At 47.1% G+C, this 25,760-nt stretch overlaps 1 protein-coding gene across 1 annotated transcript in view; it reads left to right on the top strand.

The window, feature by feature from the left end:
- The first annotated feature begins 219 nt into the window (after positions 1 to 219).
- LOC139385511 (roundabout homolog 2-like) overlaps positions 220 to 25,760 on the top strand; it is a 344,996-nt gene continuing 319,455 nt past the window's right edge. The window contains exons 1-2 of the mRNA XM_071130632.1: positions 220 to 927; positions 18,838 to 19,164. Of these exons, the coding sequence (XP_070986733.1) occupies positions 873 to 927; positions 18,838 to 19,164 (382 nt within the window). The 5' untranslated portion in view covers positions 220 to 872. The remainder of the gene's footprint in view (positions 928 to 18,837; positions 19,165 to 25,760) is intronic.

Below are 25,760 nucleotides of genomic sequence, written 5' to 3'. Positions count from 1 at the left end.
GTATGAACTTCACAGTCAGTTACAGCAATATGACTTTGGCCAATGTACGCTGGAGCGCACTCCGTCTACTCTCCTACATCCACCCTTCTCTCTCTCCCTCCCTCCATGCCTTTCTCCTCCCCCTCTGGATAATTGTTTGGTGTATGTGTGTCAGTCCGCGCTGAGGCTGTGTGGAGTGAGCATAGACCATGGGCTCCTTGTGGTAGCGCTATACAGAAACCAATAGGCTGTTCAACTGACTTGACTGTACATTTACAGTGCTTAGGCACAGGCTAAGCACATGTGATCTTGGACAGCGGGTTCCCAATGAAATGTAAACATTTGCTTATGGACTGAAGTACATGGGGTTTTGGGGTTTGTGCATACACATTTAGACTTGGCTATCTATGTATTGATGAGGAACGGTGGAGAGACATGAAGATTTGCAAGGTGTCCGTCCGTCCATGAGACGCGTCTCAAGGAGCCGAAACCAAGACTGCAACTACATGATTGGAGGCGTTTCTCTTGAACCCAGTATACACAGTTTCTATTTTCTTTTAGGTTGTAATATGATATTGTATAGTTGCGTACATATTGGAAAAATAGACATGACCATTGCAAGTTAACTCGTGGGACAAACAGCTGGAATTTCAGATGATCGCGAGAGACTGATTTGGTTCTTACGGCTGTGGATATTAATCGATCCCGGGCTCGAACGAGCGGGCTACAATGAATCCTCTAAATGATTGAACATCACAACTGGCTTTAGTCAGTAACTAGGAGCTATATAAAACTTGAACTATTAAAATAAGTACATTTGCTGCTGTTTGGACATATTTTCCTGGAAAAATCCAAGGATTTGCGCACAATCCGTGGATGTTTAATATGCTAGTATGGGTCCGCTAGCGTTCATCCTTGTTGCTGGATTATTGTACTTTCAAGTTGATGGTAAGTTATTTATGGAATTTCACATGGTATCAAACTCATTGTGTCGTGGAGTTATATGTGTTTAATATTGAGAAAGAATGGTGCTCTATACAATATCGTAAAGTTCAACTCTTGCATTGAGAGGTTCTTCAGATTTGTATCCTTATTTTTGACTTTACTCCATACAGTTTTAACGATGGATAATGTTGATATACACTTTATATGATATACTATGTAATAGTCTTCTCATATCGCTGGTCATGCCATGGAGAGTTAGATTATGCATGTGTTTTATTTTACAATTAATTGGAGACTTGGTAGACTCTTTATCAGAGGAGTACTTGGTGAATGTTCTTTCTATAATCTGGAATCGTATCTCTGAAAGGAGTTATAAAATGGTTTTAGGCTTTGAAGTCAACGCAAACTGAAATGTCAGATATTTTTGCCTTCTGTCTTGCACGAAATGCATATTGAAGTCACCCGAATAAAAAACAAAAAATGATTTCATGTAAAGTAGTTATATTTGGTGAAAAAAAAAAATCTTAGTCATTCAAGAAATACCCACCTCACTTGTCTCCTTGGCAACAGAATCAGCGCATAGCCACATTCTGCATGATGGTATCTAGCCTTTTGACACCTGGGGGTCAGTAGAACCCGGCCACTGTACCCACAGTAACCCAAAGGTGTGCACTACAATTCCAGCGTCTGATTCAACACTGTCTGGGTTGATCAACGATTCATTCACTGATTGACTTCTGATTTTTATCTCTAAAGAATTTATCGACAGGGAGATGGTTAGATCTGCTTATTTATTTAATACAACATTGAATTCCACCTGCCCTGTTGTTTGACATAGCTGAGCTCACAGGTGTAGCTGTGCTTGTCTTATGGAGAGGTGGGTGTGGAAATATATGATTGCTTTCAAATTCAGGTCAGGACCCAAGCCAAGTGAAGGGCACATAATACATCATGTATTCCTGCTGAATAATAACTAGTAGACTTTAAACATGACTGGCAGTCGATTCATTACCTCACTGTTGTTTCATCAATCTTTAATGGTGATGCTGTTGGTAATTGTGAAAGTAATTTATACAATTTAATTTATTGCTCCCACACTGTTAAAAGTCAAGCCTCCTCCTCAACTAATATAGCGGGGAGTGCAAAGTCAGCACCATTTTTATGATTTTACAAGGCTTCGTGGGAATCATTGGCCTACAAGGGAGCCAGTTTAATAGAGGCATTAAATGAGCCTCAACTGCAGAGTAAATGTGATGACTACCATAAATCATAAATCAGGTGACAGGAGGCCTGATATGGTCTTGATCAATGATGTGACTAATGGAAAGAGGAGATAGGCAGACCACCACACTAACAATGAGGTTTGCAGTGTCACAATTCACAATTTCCTAATGTCTGAATCATGCTTACACACACACTCACATACACACATACACACACACCAAGGCTAAAAACCTATTGACCTTGTGCCATTAAGCCATTTTTGAAGGAGGAAGCGGAAGTCACAAAATGTGTCATCTATTGCATTAGTAATGTCAACACTTGCTTTGTCGTAAGCAATGATTCACACTTACTAGCGTTTGCTTAGTGTTGTTTGTACAGCTTTAAAAAAATGGAAGATGTTGATTTTATTTGTTGAAGGCAAGGGTTGACACTGGGGCCCCTGCTCCTTCCTCTCCTCCTTTGTCCTTTTTAGATAGTCTTCGGTTTCTCTATCGTGTTTTTAGCAGTCTCCCTACGGAGTCTGGGAGTCTAGTCCCCTCTGTAGCGGGAACATGGATTCTCTCTCTATATATCTGCTCTCTCTTTATTTATCTTTCTCTCTACCTCTCTCTCTACCTCTCTCTCTACCCCTCTCTACCTCTCTCTCTCTCTCTCTCTACCTCTCTCTATACCTCTCTCTATACCTCTCTCTCTACCTCTACCTCTCTCTACCTCTCTCTCTCTACCTCTACCTCTCTCTACCGCTACTTCTACCTCTCTCTCTACCTCTCTCTTTACCTCTACCTCTCTCTCTACCTCTCTCTCTACCTCTCTCTCTACCTCTCTCTACCTCAACCTTTACCTCTCTCTACCTCTCACTCTACCTCTCTCTCTATCTCTCTCTACCTCTTCCTCTCTCTCTCTCTCTACCTCTTCCTCTCTCTCTATCTCTCTCTACCTCTACCCCTCTCTCTACACTCTACCTCTCTCTACCTCTCTCTCTCTCTACCTCTCTCTACCTCTCTCGCTCTCTCTATTGGTCTGTGTGTCTCTCTCTGTGTCTGCTCTCTGCTCTCTCTCCCTCTTATTCTCTGTCTTTCTTTTCTCTCTCTGCTTTCCCTCACTCTCTGTTCAGCCAAACCCACTGGTTGCTAAGCGCTGGCTGAAGGCATGGCTGGATGGCCGGAGGGAGAGTGGCGCACCTCTCTCTGAGCAGTGATTCACTCCTCCCAATCATTTCTCTGTCACCCTCCTCCCCACTCCCCCCTCTCCTCCCCCACCTCCCCTCTTCTCTTCACCACTACCCATCACCCAACCTTTCAGGGGTAATCTGTGGGTCCTTGGGAAGGGAGGAGCCATCTCTAAGAGTCCACTTATGCAGACAAAAAGGTCTGTAGTTGCATTTACTGGGCAACATGGGCAACAAAGGCAGGCTGTGTGAATGGCAGTCAGACAGTGTTTAGTGTTTTGTGATTAATAGTGTGTTGCTGCTGGAGACAGAGAGAGAGAGGGAAGGGGAGTGGGAGGAGAAGAGAGGACAAAAAGAAGGAGTGAAAAACAAGACAGGAAGTGGGAGCTGGAGAGATTGAACGGAGAGGGATAGATCCAAAATGCTTTGGTTAGAAAATGGTTAGTTTGTGCTCCTGCAGTTACAGGAAAATTACAGTGTTTATTGGCTAAGGTTTAATGGAATCAAGTAAAAATAAAATTGACCCTTGAATCTAAATGTTGGCCATACAAGAACGGCCACATATTCCCCATTATTAGCGACCAGTTGTCTAGTACGAGGTCTCTTAGTCTATACTATAGTTTGCTGTTATTCGAGCAGGAATAGAACAAGAAGAATAGCTTAGCATGTAGACTAGTGGACATGAAGCCATGACCCTGTGTTATTCTGAGGACCTCCAGATACTCCTGTCTGATCATAGAGCTTGTCGTCATCTGTGGTGGCATGGCAGAGTCTGGGCTGATGCTCACCTCCAGCCTCCCTGGTGGCACACTGATGGGCACCTGAGGTCTCTAGCGGCCCTTGCTCCATCACTGACGCTGATGTGTGTGTGGGAGAGGGAGAGGGGGAGGGGGAGAGAGACATAGATGGTAGGGTGTGAAGTGTCCCTGATATTGGTTGTGTGTTGTATAGGAATTGTCAAGATGAACAGTGAATAGCTGTGTTGTCTTAACAGTAGGTTGGATGGTGATGATTGAATGAACAAGGTCTGAGTGCTGGGCTATAATGGAAAGTATGCCCAGATTAAAACAGTGTATGTGAAGTATGAAGCACACTGAGGTCAATGTGTAAGAGCCATTGTAATTTCTTCGCCCAAATGTGATTGTTCTGCTTGAGTTGGCCACATTTAAGCAGCTAGCATTGCTGTAATTGAGGTTCATTTGCGGAATAGGCCTGACGTGCCTTCAACTGAGATCTCCAGGCAGCGTCTCTCTGGTGTCGCCCAGAGTCACGTCACTGTCACTGGGTGGTGCTACTGCAGTTATAGGACTACTCTCATCTCCCTGCGCATTTACAATGTTTACTCTCTGATTACAGTCAAAGATGAGTGGAAAGAGAAGACCAGGGAGAAAGAGGAAGATGAGAGAGGGAGAAAGAAGCAGAGAGAAAGAACAAGGGAGGGGTTAATGTATGTGTAATGACGTTAGCATTAGTCAGATGAAGGGTCAGAATCATAGGGAGGTGACACAGAGCTGTCGCTGTGGTAGTTGAACAGCCAGGCCTTTTCAACTATCACATTACAACACGAGCACAATCACACAGGCAGCACAGAACACAACACGGGCAGCACGGAAAACACAACACAGGCAGCACAGAACACAACACGGGCAGCACGGAACACAACACGGGCAGCACGGAACACAACACGGGCAGCACGGAACACAACACGGGCAGCACGGAACACAACACGGGCAGCACAGAACACAACACGGGCAGCACAGAACACAACACGGGCAGCACAGAACACAACACGGGCAGCACGGAACACAACACGGGCAGCACGGAACACAACACGGGCAGCACGGAACACAACACGGGCAGCACGGAACACCTACACGGGCAGCACGGAACACAACACGGGCAGCACGGAACACAACACGGGCAGCACGGAACACAACACGGGCAGCACGGAACACAACACGGGCAGCACAGAACACAACACGGGCAGCACGGAACACAACACAGGCAGCACGGAACACAACACGGGCAGCACGGAACACAACACGGGCAGCACGGAACACAACACGGGCAGCACGGAACACAACACGGGCAGCACGGAACACAACACGGGCAGCACGGAACACAACACGGGCAGCACGGAACACAACACGGGCAGCACGGAACACAACACGGGCAGCACGGAACACAACACGGGCAGCACGGAACACAACACGGGCAGCACGGAACACAACACGGGCAGCACGGAACACAACACTTGCAGCACGGAACACAACACAGGCAGCACAGAACACAACACGGGCAGCACAGAACACAACAGGGGCAGCACAGAACACAACACGGGCAGCACAGAACACAACACGGGCAGCACGGAACACAACACGGGCAGCACGGAACACAACACAGGCAGCACGGAACACAACACAGGCAGCACGGAACACAACACGGGCAGCACGGAACACAACACAGGCAGCACAGAACACAAAACAGGCTGCTACAGCCTCAGTTTAGCGCTGTTCAGTGTCTATCCTGGTCTCTGTTAATAACCCAGGAGAAATCAGTGCTAAGGTTGACTTAATACCCAGTGTTCTCTTGAAAGAAAGCACTTTTTTTTTACACTCTATGGAATTCTTAGAGAAATGTCATGTGCATGGGGGACAGTAGAGAGAGAATAAAAGAGCAGAATGGAAGGTTGATAATAGCACTTAGTGTTTTTTTTACCTCCGCTCTGCTAGGTCTCAGCCAAGCATACCCCTGACATTTACTGTGCAGAGAGAGCTAATGCCTGGTTGCCTTAACCCAGAGAGATAGGCTGACTGAGAGAGATTATGAGAGCGAGAAAACAGAGATTTAGACTAAATTAGGTTTTGAACTTTGTGTAACCACTATGTTATTTGTTATTTCACATCATTATGTAACATTGACATAAGATTAAAAACAACCTCTCTCTCTCTCTCTCTCTCTCTCTCTCTCTCTCTCTCTCTCTCTCTCTCTCTCTCTCTCTCTCTCTCTCCTTCACCCCCCCTCCTCCTCTCCACCCAGAGTTCTAACGGCTGTGTAACACCTATCTATGAGGAAGGAATTTAAACAGGGAGCAGGGAGCGGCCCACCTGTGATGGTCTTAGCTGGGCTGAGGCTGGGGCAGGGTGGGGGTAGTGTGTGTATGCCATGATGAATTGAGCATGGTGGCTGTGCAGGAGAAGAGAGGAGAGGCCCCTCACTCACCTATTTCACACACCTGCACCTACCACACCTGTTGGAGCGTAGCTCTGCCTACCTCACTGTGCCTCTGCGCACACACACACACACACACACACACACACACACACACACACACACACACACACACACACACACACACACACACACACACACACACACACACAGCGGCGGGTTTGCTCAATCCCATCCCCTCTCCCTGGTCTACCCTGTTGCCTAAACAACACATTAGGATCTTGAGGCGTAGATGTGCACACAGCCTGGTAATGTTGATATAATTCCTGTAGCTTTGGATAATTCACTGAAGATTATCTTGCATTTTAAAGCAGCCTCTTGATCTATGACATTCAACCAGCTTGTGAACGAAGCCCAAACTGGTGTTGTGATGAACAGATCAGAGTGGATGTGTGTGGATGTGTGGAGCAGTGTTGGTTTGAGGACAAGATGCCAACAGAGAGAGGAGGAAGGGAGGAGAGGTAGAAGCAGAGGTCTATTGAGTCTGAACTCAGATACAGTGGTAGAGGAATGAAGGAATGGAGGTAGTGTTGGGGGCTTATCTATGTTTTCATGTTGCAGATTTGGGTTTGGGGAAGCGCCTAATAAATTGGTCTCCTGTTGCTTTAACCCTGCCCTCTGGTTAACCCTACCCTACCCTCTGGTTGGCAATTGGCTGAGTGACTTACAAAGACAGAAACACACACACACAGACACACACACACACACACACACACACACACACACACACACACACACACACACACACACACACACACACACACACACAGAGTATACAAACATTCAATGTAGAGCAAAGAAAAGCAAACATACCATGACCTGGAAATAGACTTCACAGTGCTCAACACATGTTCACAGTGCTCAACACATGTTCACAATGCTCAACACATGTTCACAGTGCTCAACACATGTTCACAGTGCTCAACACATGTTCACAGTGCTCAACACATGTTCACAGTGCTCAACACATGTTCACAATGCTCAACACATGTTCACAATGCTCAACACATGTTCACAATGCTCAACACATGTTCACAATGCTCAACACATGTTCACAGTGCTCAACACATGTTCACAGTGCTCAACACATGTTCACAATGCTCAACACATGTTCACAATGCTCAACACATGTTCACAATGCTCAACACATGTTCACAATGCTCAACACATGTTCACAATGCTCAACACATGTTCACAATGCTCAACACATGTTCACAATGCTCAACACATGTTCACAGTGCTCAACACATGTTCACAATGCTCAACACATGTTCACAATGCTCAACACATGTTCACAATGCTCAACACATGTTCACAGTGCTCAACACATGTTCACAATGCTCAACACATGTTCACAGTGCTCAACACATGTTCACAATGCTCAACACATGTTCACAATGCTCAACACATGTTCACAATGCTCAACACATGTTCACAATGCTCAACACATGTTCACAATGCTCAACACATGTTCACAATGCTCAACACATGTTCACAATGCTCAACACATGTTCACTAGTAAGAACAAGTACATTACAGCTCATCAGATTACATCACTGTTGGATTTAGTGCCATTAGATGCTTTGCAATGGTACTGTTTATTAGGGTTAAAAGCAATAACAAAAACAACTGGAGATACTGTACCTAGTGGTGCCTGTTGTATTTCAGTGTCTTAAATGGGAGTTCAGGGCTGCTAATGAAAATGCATGAGCTCTCCTGTCTTTGTGAGATGGGTGAAGACAGAGAGAGTGCATGGCACTCAAACACACATCCGTCACACGCCGCAGTCCCGCTACGGCAGTAATGCAGCCCAGAGTGGAAGCAGCCAGTGAATCAAGCCCCCATCCACCGCCGCACCACCAGACCCATCTCCCTCTCCAGCCCCATGGATCACCCAGCCATGACTGCCTGCTCCCTGCCTGGCCTACTACACCTCCTGGTTCCCTGCAGCCTGCCTCTGCTTCAACTAGCCCTGTGCTTCAACTATATATTAGTGCATGGCGATATTGCATACCTATAAACATAAACAAGCAAAAATGTATGCATACAGAACCTAGTTTATATGCAAAAGTGCATTGCTATATTTCAGTCAGTATATTTGGAATACAGCCAACAACAGTTATTTTGTATAATTAATCAAACAAAATCTAATTTAAAGATTTAGACGGAACAATCCATTGTATGCCAATTGTCTGTTAGATATATCTTCCTCATAGCAGTTGTGATGCTCCATGTCCTTGTAGAATGTAGAGGCAAAGTATCTTTACTAGCCTGTGTCTCACTGTGTCTCTGGTGACCAGACAGGCAGGCAGGTCTCTCCACAGGGTTGTGTAACGGCAGCCATGATGACAGCCAGGGAGATGATTTATGTCATTGCCCCCAGCGCGGCGAGGAGAGCCTGTCTTTGTTGTGGCAGTGTAAGCTGCAGCGCAGGGCACAGTTCAAATGTCACAGTGATTCCTGCTGATTGGACCAACTGTTAATCGCAGCCCTGAACTTTTGAACTCTGGGATTCCTCTTGCTGGATTATGATGATGATGATGATGATGATGAATAATGTGCAGAGCTGCTCAGAGACATTCGTCTTTGAGACACAATGCCTCCAACAGTATTTTCAATCAGAAATACTGTTACAATGTTTTTTTCAATTGACTGCCATAGCCCCAAATAAAAAAGTATGTACTTTTGACATGGTTGGGACTGCGAGAATTTTCAAATATCAAAATGGGGTCATGGGCCAAAAAAGGGAACCCCTGCCATTGGCCTTCCCCAGGCTGGATGAAGTGTCCCACAGAACAGTGCTTTAATAAATGTTGTCCAGCCTCCGTATATGCTCTAGATTACAAATCACTAACAGTACCAGTGTACGAGCCTAAAGGCCATTTGATTAAGTTGCAGTCCCCAACATACCAGTCTATCATGGTAGAGGCCTGTGGTCCGTGGCTGTAGCAGGTCTCATTGCCTACATTCAGTCCAGGCCAGAGGCCAGTGATGAGGTCATTATGCCATGCTGGACTAGGTGTTGAGTCATTGACATGTAGCCGCTGCCTGGCACATTGCTGTGTGTGTTTAGTACAGGTCAGGTGAAGGCACATTGCTGTGTGTGTTTAGTACAGGTCAGGTGAAGGCACATTGCTGTGTGTGTTTAGTACAGGTCAGGTGAAGGCAGATTGCTGTGTGTGTTTAGTACAGGTCGGGTGAAGGCAGATTGCTGTGTGTGTTTAGTACAGGTCAGGTGAAGGCAGATTGCTGTGTGTGTTTAGTACAGGTCGGGTGAAGGCAGATTGCTGTGTGTGTTTAGTACAGGTCGGGTGAAGGCAGATTGCTGTGTGTGTTTAGTACAGGTCAGGTGAAGGCAGATTGCTGTGTGTTTAGTACAGGTCGGGTGAAGGCAGATTGCTGTGTGTGTTTAGTACAGGTCAGGTGAAGGCAGATTGCTGTGTGTGTTTAGTATAAGTCGGGCCCCCATACACACCTCCAATTATCCACTCATCTCTCAACACTGTGTATCACAGCCACCTGAATGAACTCTGCCTCTCCCCTCCTCCCTCTCCTCCTTTCCTCCTCTCCTTCCCTCCCTTCTCCCCTCTCACCTACTCCTCCCTACCCTCTCCCCTCATCCCCTCGCCCCTCCTCCATCCCCTCCTCCCCTCGCCCCTCCTCCAACCCCTCCTCCCCTCTCCCCTCCTCCTCCCCCCTCTTTCTCCTCTACCCCTCCTCCCTCATTTCTGAAGCAATGAACACCTTATTTATTTCTCCCTATTCTATTTGTCAAGCCCTGCTCTGCTCAGCTCTGCAATGCAATACAGGTAGAAAGAATAAAGAGATTTCAATGCTTGAGGGAGATTCAATCGGTGTCATTCATTTCATTGCTCTCACTTCAGTAGGTAGGGGCTGTTTAGAGAAGAACAGTAAGGAATTGGCTAAACAATATTCAGTCCACCTGCTACTGCACACACACACACACACACACACACACACACACATACACACACATACACATACACACACATATACACATACACAGAAAAATGACAAATTCACAGCTTATAGTCACACGTCTGCAGATGTATTTTCAGAGCAAAGTGAACCCAGACAGGACATGTTCTGAATGTCAGTTTTCAGAAGGAGCAGCCTATAATGCAACACAACGGCATTGGAGTGTATGAAGTGTGTAACGTTACTGGTGAATCTATGGCCGTGAAGAGCGGAGGCACGCAGTCAAATGACCAGGCACAGGGCCACTCTGAAGACTTTGCATGAGGAGAGGGAGGGACCAGCACTGGGAGGAGGGTACATGCTTGAGTGGGCCTCACATTGGAAATCATTTCATCTGCATCACACAGTTCAGTGTCCCCGCCAGCACCCTGACAGCCCCGCAGAGAACAAGGCCAGATTCCTCACACTAATTAGCCAGAACAGGGATGGAGAGAAGGAGAGAGGGTGATAGAGAGAGGGAGGGAGAGAACCACCCTCATCAATACACTTCCAGTCAGCCACCCTCTTTTCTTCTTCCCACTCTCTCATGTATTCTCTCGTTTCAAGTCAGCACTCTCAGCTCTGCTTTGACAGGCCGTCTCCTGGAGGAAGAGACAGCAACACACTGTTGATGGTAACTGAGGAAGAGACTGTGGAACAGGAAAGAAGGGAAAGAGAGATGGATGATTTTGGAGAGCGAGGCAGAGAGAGGGAAAGGGGATGAGAGAGAGAGCAAGGAGTAGCTACATGAAATGCAGGGTATGCGATTCAGCCTGGCCCATTGCTGTAGAATCTGATATTCTCTTTCCCACACGCATCTATGTATACACTCTAACTGCAGGGGAGGAGAAGGACAAATACATAGATACAAAGTCAATAAGACACTGCTGCTCAAAATACTAAGTCAGAGTGCAGTGCAGTCTGATCATTGTTACAGGCAGAGAGAGCATGTCTACTGCGGTGGAAGGTTTGGGGCAGCTCCTGGAATTACCCTGACAGTCTAGTGTGTGCTTTCAGTGTACAGATCCTAACAATAACGGGCTCAGGCAGAGTGCAGAGCACGAGTGGAACAGGGCCCAGCGTGTGTCTCTTGAACAGGGCCCAGCGTGTGTCTCTTGAACAGGGCCCAGCTTGGGTCTCTGGCTGCCTTCCTCTCTTCCTGCCTGCCTACCTTTCTTCCTGCCTGCCTACCTCTCTTCCCGCCTGGCTACCTCTCTTCCTGCCTGCCTACCTCTCTTTCTGCCTGCCTACTTCTCTTCCTGCCTGCCTACCTCTCTTCCTGCCTGCCTACCTCTCTTCCTGCCTGCCTCCCTACCTTCGCTGCAGTGGATGGCGATGGAATCTGCTTTGCACCTGTGAGCTCACTGGCAGCGAGTCAGCTCTCTTTCTCTCTTTTTCTCTCTCTTCCTCTCCCTCTTCATGTCTCTCTGTTTATACTGCTGCAGTGAAAGGATGTGGTCGCATTCCTGTCTACAGGGGTTTGTTCATTAGAATCTGTGGGATAGGCCAGATTCCAGAGGAGATAACAGGTTGCTGTGTTCTTTCAGATGAGCTGCCGTGTTATGTATGGATGTCTCCTAGAGATGAGCTGTGTCAGGTAGAGCCAGGCCGATACCAATATCACGATACTCGTTAGTATCGTGGCAAGGAAACAAACTACAAAGCGGATTGAACTTTTTAGGAAAAAAGCCCTAATGCTGGGAACAAACATTTTTAAAGGACCAAAGAGATTGGTCTGCTTTATGTTTTTGTTTTTACCATGGAAAAAAATATTGCGATACAGGTATCGTCAAAGCCCTAGTGTCTGGGAGACTGTGTTAGGGCCAGTGTGGTGTGACGCCGTTGACAGCTCCCCTTAAGAAGATGAATCTGGGTAGCGGAGGGGGCTGAGGGGGCCATGTGCAGGGTGACTCGGCAGGTCAGCACAGAGGCATGAGGCAGCCAGTAACATCATCCCATCGCCACCTCTAGTTTCCCCCCACCGCCCGCTCACATCCCCCTCTGATGACATGACAGATATGGCCCTGTCACCCTACACACCAGGGACAAGACACTGGCGGGACAGAGAGGGAAAAATAATGAATGAGGTACAGGGAGAGTAGGGAGAGATGGACAGAGTAGACAACCAAGATTAGACAATCAATATTTAATAAATACTATTTTTTTTACTGTAAATAATGTTATATTCATTCACATTCAGCTAACATCTCATGTAGAATGGATGCCTCATTCTAAATGTGTCACACATCTTCAGTCCTATCCCCATAGCTGATGTAGTCTCGGCCAGGGTTACTAGTTGGTGGTTTATGGAGCTTCAGTGACTGGAACACTGGAACTCTTGGGTCCGAGGTTGCCCTTGGATACCTGTGATCTGCACGCGCTCCTGTCTGTTGGCAGAATAACTGATGTCTCTTTGGGGAGCCCTTCCTACCTGCCCTGGAGGAGACTCGTGTGACTATTGATTTGGTTGGTGGGCTGGGGATTTCTCCTGGGAGCTAATAAAAATAATTACAACAAGATGATCAAAGGCCCAACCTTCTGGTCTACATATGAATAAATATGTGCTGAAGATAATATAAAGAGACCTGCTTCTTGTGTGGTCACTGTGTGGGGTAGATATGCTGCTGATGTAACCTGCTGAGGGGAGAACGGCTCGTAATAATGGCTGGAATGGAGTCAATGGAATGGCATCAAACACGTGGAAACCATGTGTTTGACTTGTTGGATACCATTTCATTAACCGTTCCAGCCATTACTACATATGAGCCCGTCCTCCCTAATTAAGGTGGCAGCGGCCACCTGTGGCTGATATAGCCTGCTCTTTCCTGGGCAGTGAGAGAGAAGGAGATAGAGAGATGCGCTCATGCACACATGTAGTTAACCTCTACAGGATCGATTAGCTTGAGGTTGTAAGTAACAAGAACATTTCCCAGGACATAGACATATCTGATATTGGTAGAAAGCTTAAATTCTTGTTAATCTAATTGCACTGTCCAATTTACAGTAGTTATTACAGTGAAATAATACCATGCTATTGTTTGAGGAGAGTGCACAGTTTTGAACTTGAAAAGTTATTAAAAAAACAATTAGGCACGTTTGGGCCGTCTTGATACAAAAGATTTAACAGAAATACAATGGTTCTTTGGATCAGTCTAACACTTTGCACATACACTGCTGTCATCTAGTGGCCAAAATCTAAAATGTGCCTGGGCATTACATTATGTCCTTTCTCTTGCATTTCAGATGATGGTACAGAAAAAAATACAAAAACGGTTGTTTTTTTCTTCGTATTATATTTTACCAGATCTATTGTGTTATATTCTACTACATTACTTTTACATTTCCACAAACCTCAAAGTGTGTCCTTTCAAATGATATCAAGAATATGCATGTCCTTGCTTCAGGTTCTGAGCTACAGGCAGTTAGGTTTGGGTATGTCATTTTAGGCGAAAATTGAAAAAAATGGTCTGATCCTTAAGAGGTTTTAAACAGATGTTTATAGTCAGGCTTTGGCCAAACCGCTATAACATTCTGGCTCCAAAAGGAAGATGTAAAAACTCCTCATAACAAATGGAGGTGTGTTGGAGGTTTTTATGTGTCAATGTGTTTTCTGGGATTTGTTTTAATGATTCGGTTTATGACTTCTTGGCAGTCAATATATGTTTTGCCAACACATCTATGGTGAAGAAAGGCCCTGCTAGATCTGAGCCACAGGATTAAGACAAAGATAGCAGATGCATTTAGACCACTGCAACAACGTCTGAGAAATGTTTCCAATCTTGGTCAAACCCCTGCAGTTAAAAGACAGAAGAGGAGTCAGTGGGTGCAGTCATCCCTCATATCCTCCCCTCTTTCTCTCTCCTCTGTGCTTGTTTGTTTGCTGCCTGGTCTGTGCTTTAGTTGAGGAGTGGATGACCGGCTGCTTGACCCAGCGCACCACGGCGCGCTGCTGGTGTAAAGTAATGGCGGTGTTATTGCAGAGCAGGGGAAAGACAGGTATTTGATTGGAACATGTGCCCTGAGACCCTGTGAAGTGCACTCGCCTCAGCTCAGAGAGCACTTGATTGCACAGCACCAATGATCACATTAAGAGGGCAACAGAAAGCCCATTTACCGTAAAAGGAGTGAGAAGGGGGAACGAATAGGAAGCAGCAAATTGACTTTCTCTCCTGTGAGTCGGGAGGCTGGTGAGCTGTATGGCCTGGTGGCTGATGGGAAGATGCATTAGCCTTTCACTTTGATCCTCTCTGTCTCTGGATCTAGCTGGGGCTGGGGGCATTGCACAGGGAGGAGGGGAGCAAGGGGACTGTGGTGCTGGGGGACACCACTCTGTGTGTGTGTGTGTGTGTGTGTGTGTGTGCAGATGTTCATTGCGGTTACTCAGCTGTTTCATATGGCTTCATTTCACAGGTGTTAAATCTTTTGCTATTTTCCCATTCATCCGTTTCATTTACATGTACACGGATGGATTCATTGCGTTATTTTCAGTTTTATTACTGTATGAATATATATTAGCATAGCCATCCCTCTGCTGGACAGGAAGGTCAGTCTGACCAGTCACATTTGCCACTCTCTCCTTCCATCTACACAGCTCTGGTTTGCCTGGCAGGGAAAGGACAATAGTGGATGCATCTGCTTGGTAAATGTCCACAGGATACAGGATAGCAGACAGAGACTTAAGGTTTAACTGATTAGAAGGTACTAGATTGGAAAATAAATTAGATTAAAATAAATCAGACTGATATAAATCTAATCGAGTCTCCACAGTTTTGGCGTGGCGCCTGGGCGTTGGTTTGGTTGTAGAGCTACTGTGGGCCCAGTGGATTGTGGGTGAAGCAGATGCTCCAATGAGATAGGAATGAATGTGTTGTTGGCACTCCATCTGGGGGAGAGAGGGTCTCCAAGTCCTTATCTCAACCCGCCATTTATATATGTCATCATGTAAAACAGTACCTCATTCATTAACTCACTTAGCACCACAATACTAACATGAACCCGTACACTCTAACACCTTCAGAGACACTGGCTGCAAGGCTAGACTGAGTTGGTGTTTACCTTCCCTAACACTGCTAATGGAGGTGGGGAAAGCCAGGGACAGAGAAGCAGGGGAGAGTAGTTTCATTACTGAATAGAAAAAGCAAAATGGCTGGCCACATGGATTTTCTCGTTTCACAACCAACAGCAGATGTATAGGGGAGCAGCTACACAAAGCCATGGAGATTAGATCAATGGAAGATGGACACCATGAGCTGATTGTGCTTCCCACCCCCTCCCTTACAAGCCCCTGTCTGTGGCCCCACTTAGGCCCTGGACACCAGGCCTGATCGCTAATCAATGACAGTGAAATGGAGGGAATTAGCCCAAATTAGGTGAGAGAGGAACAGACAATGGCCCTGTTCTGGGGTCAGTGCACCACTGTCTGATCTGCCTGACCCATGCTAAGAGGAACACACACTCAGGTTTTTGAAGTGTTTTGTTGCTGACTGTTAGGTTTCTCCCCTAGTGTGTCCTTTTAACAGGGAACCAGGCTGGGGTACAGTGTGTCCTTTTAACAGGGGACCAGGCTGGGTTACAGTGTGTCCTTTTAACAGGGGACCAGGCTGGGTTACAGTGTGTCCTTTTAACAGGGGACCAGGCTGGGGTACAGTGTGTCCTTTTAACAGGGGACCAGGCTGGGGTACAGTGTGTCCTTTTAACAGGGGACCAGGCTGGGGTACAGTGTGTCCTTTTAACAGGGGACCAGGCTGGGGTACAGTGTGTCCTTTTAACAGGGGACCAGGCTGGGGTACAGTGTGTCCTTTTAGCAGGGGACCAGGCTGGGGTACAGTGTGTCCTTTTAACAGTGAACCAGGCTGGGATACAGTGTGTCCCCTCCCCAGGGTATACAGGTATGAGGTGGGACACCCAGCTGAACAAAGAACTACACATCTACTATGCTGCTGTGACTAATGTATTTCTGAGTCCCATACTGCAGTTAGCCATGACAAAGGTAGGCAGGCAGGGAAGCACGAAGGGCTGTGTGGACAGTACACTGCTCCTCTATACAGTAACTCACCCACTCACACCTTCACTACTGGCCCAGGGAAGGGCACAGCCTTGTACAAACACACACATGGCACTGCAGTCTTAATGCCTATCGCCATCCTTTCTCCTGCTCCAAGACTATTAAGCAGTGTATTAGGTTGCATGTTTCATTGACTGGGAGGTGGCTCACAACAATACATACTCTATTTATTGATCAACAGTTTATTTATTGATCAACAATTTTTGTTTGTGGGCATTAGATGACATTCAGAGGAAAATACTAAGTAAGTAGTTGACAGAGTAAAGCCCTGTTCGTTCTGCTCCAGGCCTGCATGTGTGACGGTTCAGTGGTGGATCAAACTCTTTTCTCTGGAGCTTTTGCGGGGCCTCAGTGATGTAAATGTGGCCTCTGGCATCTTATCTGCAGGGTTAAGACTTGGTCACAGAGAGATACACATGGCACTGGGAATGGGCTGGGGCAGCATTATCATAGCTGCCAGACTCACATTCCTGGCCCAGTGGTAGCTCCACCATTAAGACTCTGGCTGGCCCAGTGGTAGCTCCACTATAAAGACCCTGGCTGGCCCAGTGGTAGCTCCACTATAAAGACCCTGGCTGGCCCAGTGGTAGTTCCACTATAAAGACCCTGGCTGGCCCCGTGGTAGCTCCACTATAAAGACCCTGGCTGGCCCAGTGGTAGCTCCACTATAAAGACCCTGGCTGGCCCAGTGGTAGCTCCACTATAAAGACCCTAGCTGACCCAGTGGTAGCTCCACTATAAAGACCCTGGCTGGCCCAGTGGTAGCTCCACTATAAAGACCCTGGCTGGCCCAGTGGTAGCTCCACTATAAAGACCCTGGCTGGCCCAGTGGTAACTCCACTATAAAGACCTTGGCTGGCCCTGTGGTAGCTCCACTATAAAGACCCTAGCTGGCCCAGTGGTAGCTCCACTATAAAGACCCTGGCTGGCCCAGTGGTAGCTCCACTATAAAGACATTAGCTGGCCCCGTGGTAGCTCCACTTAAAAGGAACAGTCCATGTTCTGAATAACAAAGGATTAGCATTTTACCAGATCCAGCACTGGCCCCAGACCCAACCTTCTGAACAGTCACGTTACACAGAGACAGACCTCTGACAGTGGGGGGGCTGATATTATTTTGTTTGTGGCTGTGTCCACAATGCCCCCTCTTCTCTCCCCTTTGAGTGAATGTATGTGTGTGTGTGTTTGTGTGTGCACGCATGCATGTGTGTGTGTAGCTGGATTTCAGATGTATGCTGTCTCCACGCCTCTATACTCTGTTTCCCCTTGGGTCCAATTACCCAGGAGGCCTTAAATGTATGGTAGAGAGGAGCAGATGGCTGGTGTTTGACTGGGGTGAACTGGTGGTTGAACTGGGGGGAACTGGTGGTTGGACTGGTGTGAACTGGTGGTTGGACTGGGGTGAACTGGTGGTTGAACTGGTGGTTGGACTGGGGTGAACTGGTGGTTGAACTGGGGGGAACTGGTGGTTGGACTGGGGTAAACTGGTGGTTGGGCTGGGGTGAACTGGTGGTTGGACTGGGGTGAACTGGTGGTTGGACTGGTGGTTGGACTAGGGTGAACTGGTGGTTGGTCTGGTGGATGGACTGGTGGTTGGACTGGTGGTTGGACTGGTGGTTGGACTAGGGTGAACTGGTGGATGGACTGGTGGTTGGACTGGTGGATGGTCTGGTGGATGGACTGGTGGTTGGACTGGTGGTTGGACTGGTGGTTGGACTGGTGGTTGGACTGGTGGTTGGACTGGTGGTTGGTCTGGTGGATGGACTGGTGGTTGAACTGGTGGTTGGTCTGGTGGATGGACTGGTGGTTGGACTGGTGGTTGGTCTGGTGGTTGGACTGGTGGTTGGACTAGGGTGAACTGGTGGATGGACTGGTGGTTGGACTGGTGGATGGTCTGGTGGATGGACTGGTGGTTGGACTGGTGGTTGGACTGGTGGTTGGACTGGTGGTTGGACTGGTGGATTGACTGGTGGTTGAACTGGTGGTTGAAGCCCTGTCCTACTATCACCTGATGAGGTGGAAAGACAGAACAAGCAAGCAGAAGAACCTATGGCTATACTAGTTGAATGGATACTAATAGGACCACCTTCAATAGTCTCTTCCTGCCTATAAGTTCTGTTTTTATGAGAGATTTGAGCATGCTAGAATTAAGAAATCTAATTTGAGGAAAACACTGAGATGTTAAAAGCATCCACTGTTCATGTTGTGCTGTTCGTCATAGCCTCTTATTCTCCTCTTCTCTTCCCAGGATCCCGTCTGCGCCAGGAGGACTCCCCACCCCGGATCGTAGAGCACCCCTCTGACCTGATCGTGTCCAAGGGGGAGCCCGCCACCCTCAACTGCAAGGCGGAGGGGCGGCCCAGCCCCACGGTGGAGTGGTACAAGGACGGGGAGCGGGTGGAAACGGACAAAGACGACCCGCGGTCTCACCGCATGCTCCTTCCCAGCGGCTCCCTCTTCTTCCTACGCATCGTCCACGGACGACGCTCCAAACCGGATGAGGGCTCCTACGTCTGCGTCGCCCGCAACTACCTGGGAGAAGCTGTCAGCCGCAATGCATCCCTGGAAGTAGCATGTAAGTCAACAATTACATACATTACATGTTCATATTTTGCTCAGTCGTCCTCTTAGGTTCTTTATGCTGCTCTCCATGTTTATAAGGGTTGAATGATTTTCCATACCAAACTTACTGATGAAAAAGGCAGACTCAACGGGTTGTTTGTCCTTTGCTCTCCAGAAGGAATGACTGAGTTTATGTTTAAAGCCTCAAGACAGGCCGAGACATTAAACATATTTTTGTTGGACATTGTGGTTTTCTTCCAACATCTAATAATGCAATTATTTAAAATACAATTTTAGTCTTTGTGAACTACAGTTAATTTCACTGTGTTTGTTCTGAAAGGGAATTCAATCAGATAACTTTTAATAGACATTATAAACTGGGTGGTTCGAGCCCTGAATCCTGATTGGCTGAAAGGCGTAGTGCAGTATATCAAACCATATACGATGGGTATGACAAAATATGTATTGGTACTGCTCTAGTTACGTTGGTAACCAGTTTGTAATAGCAATAAGGCACCTCTGGGGTTTGTGATACTTGGCCAGTATACCAAATCAAATCAAATTGTATTTGTCACATGCGTCGAATATAACAGGTGTAGTAGAACTTACAGTGGAATGCTTACTTACGAGCCCCTAACCAACAATGAAGTTTAATAATTTAAAAAACGAATAAGAATAATAAATAGGGCCTCCTGGGTGGTCTAGGGCACAGCATCGCAGTGCTAGCTGTGCCTCCGTGACCGGGAGGTCCGTGGGGCGACGCACAATTGGCCTAGCGTCTCCCGGGTTAGGGAGGGTTTGGCCGGTAGGGATATCCTTGTCTCATCACGCATTAGCGACTTCTGTGGCGGGCCGGGCGCAGTGCGCGTTAACCAGGTCGCCAGGTGCACAGTGTTTCCTCCGACACATTGGTGCGGCTGGCTTCCGGGTTGGATGCGAGCTGTGTTAAGAAGCAGTGCGGCTTGGTTGGGTTGTGTTTCGGAGGACGCATGGCTTTCGACCTTCGTCTCTCCTGAGCCCGTACGGGAGTTGTAGCGATGAGACAAGATAGTAACTACTAACAATTGAATACCACGAAATTGGGGAGAAAAGGGGGTAAAATGTTTTAAAAAAAGTTTTTTAAAAGAAAGAATATTAAATAAAAGTAACAAGTAATTAAAGAGCAGCAGCAAAATAACAATAGCAAGAGTATATACCGGGGGGTACCGGTACAGAGTCAATGTGCGGGGCACCGGTTAGTCGAGGTAATATGAACATGTTGTTAGAGTTATTAAGTGACTATGCATAGATGATATCACAGAGCGTAGCAGTGGTTTAATTAAAATAGTAGGGGGGTGGGGGGGGTAATGCAAATAGTCTGGGTAGCCATCCTTTCAGTCTCCTCAGGGGGAAAAGGTTTTGTTGTGCCCTTTTCATGGCTGTATTGGTATGCTTGAACCATGTTAGTTTGTTGGTGATGTGGACACCAAAGAACTTGAAGCTCTCAACTTGCTCCACTACAGCCCCGTCAATGAGAATGGGGGTGTGCTTGCTCCGCTTTTTCCTGTAGTCCATAGTCATCTCATTTGTCCTGATCACGTTGAGGGAGAGGTTGTTGACATGGCACCACATGGCCAGGTCTCTGACCTCCTCCCTATAGGCTATCTCGTCATTGTCGGTGATCAGACCTACTACTGTTGTGTCATCTGCAAACTTAATGATGGTGTTGGAGTCGTGCAAGGCCGTGCAGTCATGAGTGAACAGGGAGTACAGGAGTGGACTGAGCACGCACCCTTGAGGGGCCCCCGTGTTGAGGATCAGTGTGGCAGATTTGTTGTTACCTACCCTTACCATCTGGGGGTGGCCTGTCAGGAAGTCCAGGATCCAGTTGCAGAGGGAGGTGTTTAGTCCCAGGGTCCTTTAGCTTGTTGATGAGCTTTGAGGGCACTATGGTGTTGAGTGCTGAGCTGTAGTCAATGAATAGCATTCTCACAAAGGTGTTCCTTCTGTCCAGGTGGGAAAGGGCAGTGTGGAGTGCAATAAAGATTCCATCATCTGTGGATCTGTTAGGGCGGTATGCAAATTGGAGTGAGTCTAGGGTTTCTGGATAATGGTGTTGATATGACTCATGACCAGCCTTTCAAGGCACTTCATGGCTACAGACGTGAGTGCTACGGGTTGGTAGTCATTTAGGCAGGTTACCTTAGTGTTCTTGAGCACAGGGGACTATGGTGGTCTGCTTGAAACATGTTGGTATTACAGACTTGGACAGAGAGAGGTTGAAAATGGTAGTGCATGCTCTCAGTTGGTCAGCAAATGCTCGTAGTGAACATCCTGGTAATCTGTCTGGCCCTGTGGTCTTATGAATGTTGACCTGTTTAAAGGTCAGACTCACATCGGCTGCGGAGAGCGTGATCACAGCATGAGATATTACAGTTTTGAATGTCATTTTGGTAGTTTAATCTTCTGCGTAGATCATCAATTTTATTTTCCAAAGATTGCACGTTTGCTAGCAGAATGGAAGGAAGTGGGGGTTTATTTGATTGCCTACAAATTCTCAGAAGGCAACCCGCCCTATGGCCCCTTTTTCTCTGCCTTCTCTTTACAGGGATTTGGGCCTGTTCCCAGGAAAGCAGTATATCATTCACGTTGGGCTCGTTGGACTCGTTAAAGGAAAAACAGGATTCTGCCATTTCGTGTTGAGTAATCGCAGTTCTGATGTCCAGAAGTTATTTTTGGTCATAAGAGACGGTAGCAGCAACATTATGTACAAAATATGTTACAAAATCAGTTACAAACAACGCAAAAAAACAAACAAAAAAACACAATTGGTTAGGAACATCAGCCTTGCTCTCCGGCGGGCCAGGCTAAGGGCTGTATCCTAGCATTCCGCATTGCATCGTGCATAAGAACAGCCCTTAACCGTGGTATATTGGCCATACACCACAACCCCTCAGGCCTTATTGCTTAAGAATAGACTCCCTAATCACATGACATGCTAGTTTTTATTGTGTCTTGCTTTAGAAGTCGTGCTGTTTCTGAGTGACTGAAAGAACTGAAGAGGTTCTCTATGTCATAGCCTACATTAAACCCAAACTAAGAGCTTGAGAGGTTCTCTATGTCATAGCCTACATTAAACCCAAACTAAGAGCTGGAGAGGTCCTCTATGTCATAGCCTACATTAAACCCAAACTAAGAGTTGGAGAGGTCCTCTATGTCATAGCCTACATTAAACCCAAACTAAGAGCTGGACAGGTTCTCTATGTCATAGCCTACATTAAACCCAAACTAAGAACTGGAGAGGTTCTCTATGTCATAGCCTACATTAAACCCAAACTAAGAGCTGGTGAGGTATACTTTCAAGAGAACATTTGATCTGTGCTTTCATTGTTTTTTGGCATGTATTCTGAAGAGATGATTACACAGCATTGTGTTGTATTTTGAGTGAGTAGACATAATTGTGTGGATAGATGTTCTAGCCCAGGGGAGGGATCATGGTGTTTGAGGTTAGTGAGGGATCCTGGCAGCCATTTGAGTTGGACTTGTCCAACTGTCATACTACAGGGAGCTGGATGATGTCAGGGCAGAGCTATTGCAGAGGGATAGTGGGTTGGAGGGTGGAGGGTGGAGCGACAGTCACAGATGAAAGCTCCCGATTGACATTTGACACGGGCTTCCAGGGCTGTGCTGTGCACTGCTGTGCTGGAAGACACTGAAATGCAGGCAGCACCTGACCCAAAGATCAGCTTACCTTTGAAGAGTCTCACAAAGGCCCCAGCGGCCACAAACACTCTGGTGACTCTGGGGAAGGTTACAGGACCGACAGTTCCTTCAGTTAACCCTGTGGAATATGTCTGTGTTTCTTCTGCACCCTACCTTTACAAACCGAGACCTAGCCTGTGCTTTAGTAACACATTTGATGAATTTATTTTGGACCCTTCTTCCACTTGTTGTACATAGGGCAGGAAAGAGTGAGTTGGGCTGCCAGGTCTCAGGTCATTAGTAGTGAAACAGTATTGGACTGGGGCCGTAGGGGGATTGGCTGGACTGACCGGCAGTTTAAGTGAGAGGAGCCTTTCATGAAGTCTGCTCCCCCAGCTGATCAATACACAGCACTTTTTATGCATTGTTATGAAAATAGAGGCCATCCATCTTGGAAAGGGGAAATGATGATACATCATGGAAATGGATAGTTAAATCAGTGTGGACTGTTCCAATTGTGTGTGGTTTCATTCTGAGGTGAGTTATGATGGGTTTTGTGGGTGTAAGGAATATAGACTGTGGGAACTCGGGGCTGCACATTTCTCATTGTTTCTGGGGTGATAACATTGACTAGTGGTGATAGCTGTAGTGATATGTTGACTAATGGTGATAGCTGTAGTGATAATGTTGACTGATGATGATAGCTGTAGTGAAAATGTTGACTAGTGGTGATAGCTGTAGGGATGGGAGGGGGTATTAGGGAAATGGACTGCGTGAATCGCGGGGATGGGGTGGGGGTTGGTTGCCGGGGCCAACCGGCCGCCTCTGATCCTGTCCCCTCCCCTCCCCTCCCTTCCCAGAAGCCCCCAGGTGCTAACAGTGTGACAGCAGCTTGATCTATCGATCGCTGTAAGAGGCCTCTCCCAGCCTAAATGAAAATTCATGAAAAATGTATGAAGTCTCCAGATTATCCTTTTTTACCTCTTGCTGTTTCGACTCTCCCACTCTCTCTCTTTCTCTCTCTCTTTCTCTCCCTGACTCTCTCTCTCCCAGGCTTGGGTGGTCAAGGAGGGTTTAAATTAGGTTTTGAATGCTTTAGTGGCTCAGAGGTGAGGGGTCAGGGGTTATAAGCTCAGCAGAAGACAGGATAAGGAAAGGCCAGAGAGAGGAAAGAATAGGAACACTGATGGGATGGAGTCCAGGCTTTCTCCATTCTCTGGGTGCTAACTAGAGCCAGGTCTTATAGGAGGAGTAGGGGGCTGAGAGGTGGTTTGGGGTCTACTAAATCCAATTGCAGGGGCTTACAGCAGTGATCATGGTTATCAGCACCTTCTATCCCTACTGGGCTTCTAACCTTTCTGACAATCGCATTAGCACTCATTTTAAGTCACATTCTAATCTGAATCCTTGTAAAATCAGTGGTTTATTTGTGATATCTTCCATGCCCACCTCTGCCTTCGATCAACCTCTGCCCCCCTCTTACCCTGTATTGAGCCCACCTCTGCCCCCCCTCCCTCCTCTCTCCCACCTCTACCTCCCTCTCTCATGAGTGGTTGAGCAGGACCCCGGTGAGATACTTGAATTGCAGCTCTGAAACAAATTGAAGTCAGTGTCTGCTGGGTCGAGGAGCACGGCTGAGCTCTGCACACCACACTGGGCTCCACTCACTCAACACCACCACTCAACACCACCACCACTCTCAACTGCTGCAGAAGAGGGAAGAGGGGAGGAGGGGAGGAGGCTTCAAAAAGGAGTCCCTGGCTGCATTATTAATATGAGCCAGATTGGCCAGACCAGTACCAGTACATTGACTGAGCTTAGCTCTCCAAACATGTCCCTTATATTCAATATTATCCAATGAATACACACTGCTGCCCTACTCATGGATATATGAGCTGGCCTTGCCTTTCTTTTTGCAGTACACTGGCTGAAAGGGTGCACCAGATTTCATTATGGCTTTTCTTTCTGTCTTACATTTTCAGTTATTAGCTGAAAGAGAGAAAAGGCCTCTGTTAGATGGTGCCTACAGGGTATCTTAGTGCTCTGCTTTTGATAATCTAATGCTGCCTGACAAGCTTCCACAGACTGACCCCAGGCCTGCTCCTCTGCATGCATCTCACCACTGCAGATAAGAGAGGGATGCCTTCCCAGTCCCACTTTTCTCTCTATTCAACATTAACTGGGTCAATGAGCTGGTTCATAAATCATAGTGAACCTCATGTAAGAGCAGTGCTAGCCCCATTCACTTCGCTGATTACATTTGCGGTGGAAATCCATGTGTATTATGTAAGTGTGACAAGATGCAGCTGGGCCAATAGGATCCCCAGGAAAATGTTAATTATCTCTTCAGGTGGAGAGATGCTCATGTGCAGCACTGCTCCAGATACACATATGTACTTTTAATTGAGTGTCGGATATGACTAAATCATTCTGATGTGCGTGTAAGTGTGTATGTTTAGTCTAAGTGCGTGTGGTTGGAGGTGTTTATGGTCCGGAGGGAGGGAGGGAGGGAGGGGAAGAGACATAGGGAGAGAGGGGAAGAGACGTAGGGAGAGAGGGGAAGAGACGTAGGGAGAGAGGGGAAGAGACATAGGGAGAGAGGGGAAGAGACATAGGGAGAGAGGGGAATAGACGTAAGGAGAGAGGGGAAGAGACGTAAGGAGAGAGGGGAAGAGACGTAGGGAGAGAGGGGAAGAGTCGTAAGGAGGGAGGGGAAGAGACGTATGGAGGGAGGGGAAGAGACGTAGGGAGAGAGGGGAAGAGACGTAGGGAGAGAGGGGAAGAGACGTAGGGAGAGAGGGGAAGAGACGTAGGGAGAGAGGGGAAGAGACGTAGGGAGGGAGGGGAAGAGACGTAGGGAGAGAGGGGAACAGACGTAGGGAGAGAGGGGAAGAGATGTAGGGAGAGAGGGGAAGAGACGTAGGGAGA

This window comes from Oncorhynchus clarkii, chromosome 27, assembly GCF_045791955.1.
Source record: "Oncorhynchus clarkii lewisi isolate Uvic-CL-2024 chromosome 27, UVic_Ocla_1.0, whole genome shotgun sequence".
NCBI classification, from domain to species: domain Eukaryota; kingdom Metazoa; phylum Chordata; class Actinopteri; order Salmoniformes; family Salmonidae; genus Oncorhynchus; species Oncorhynchus clarkii.
This window is presented reverse-complemented; position numbering and strand designations above follow the sequence as displayed.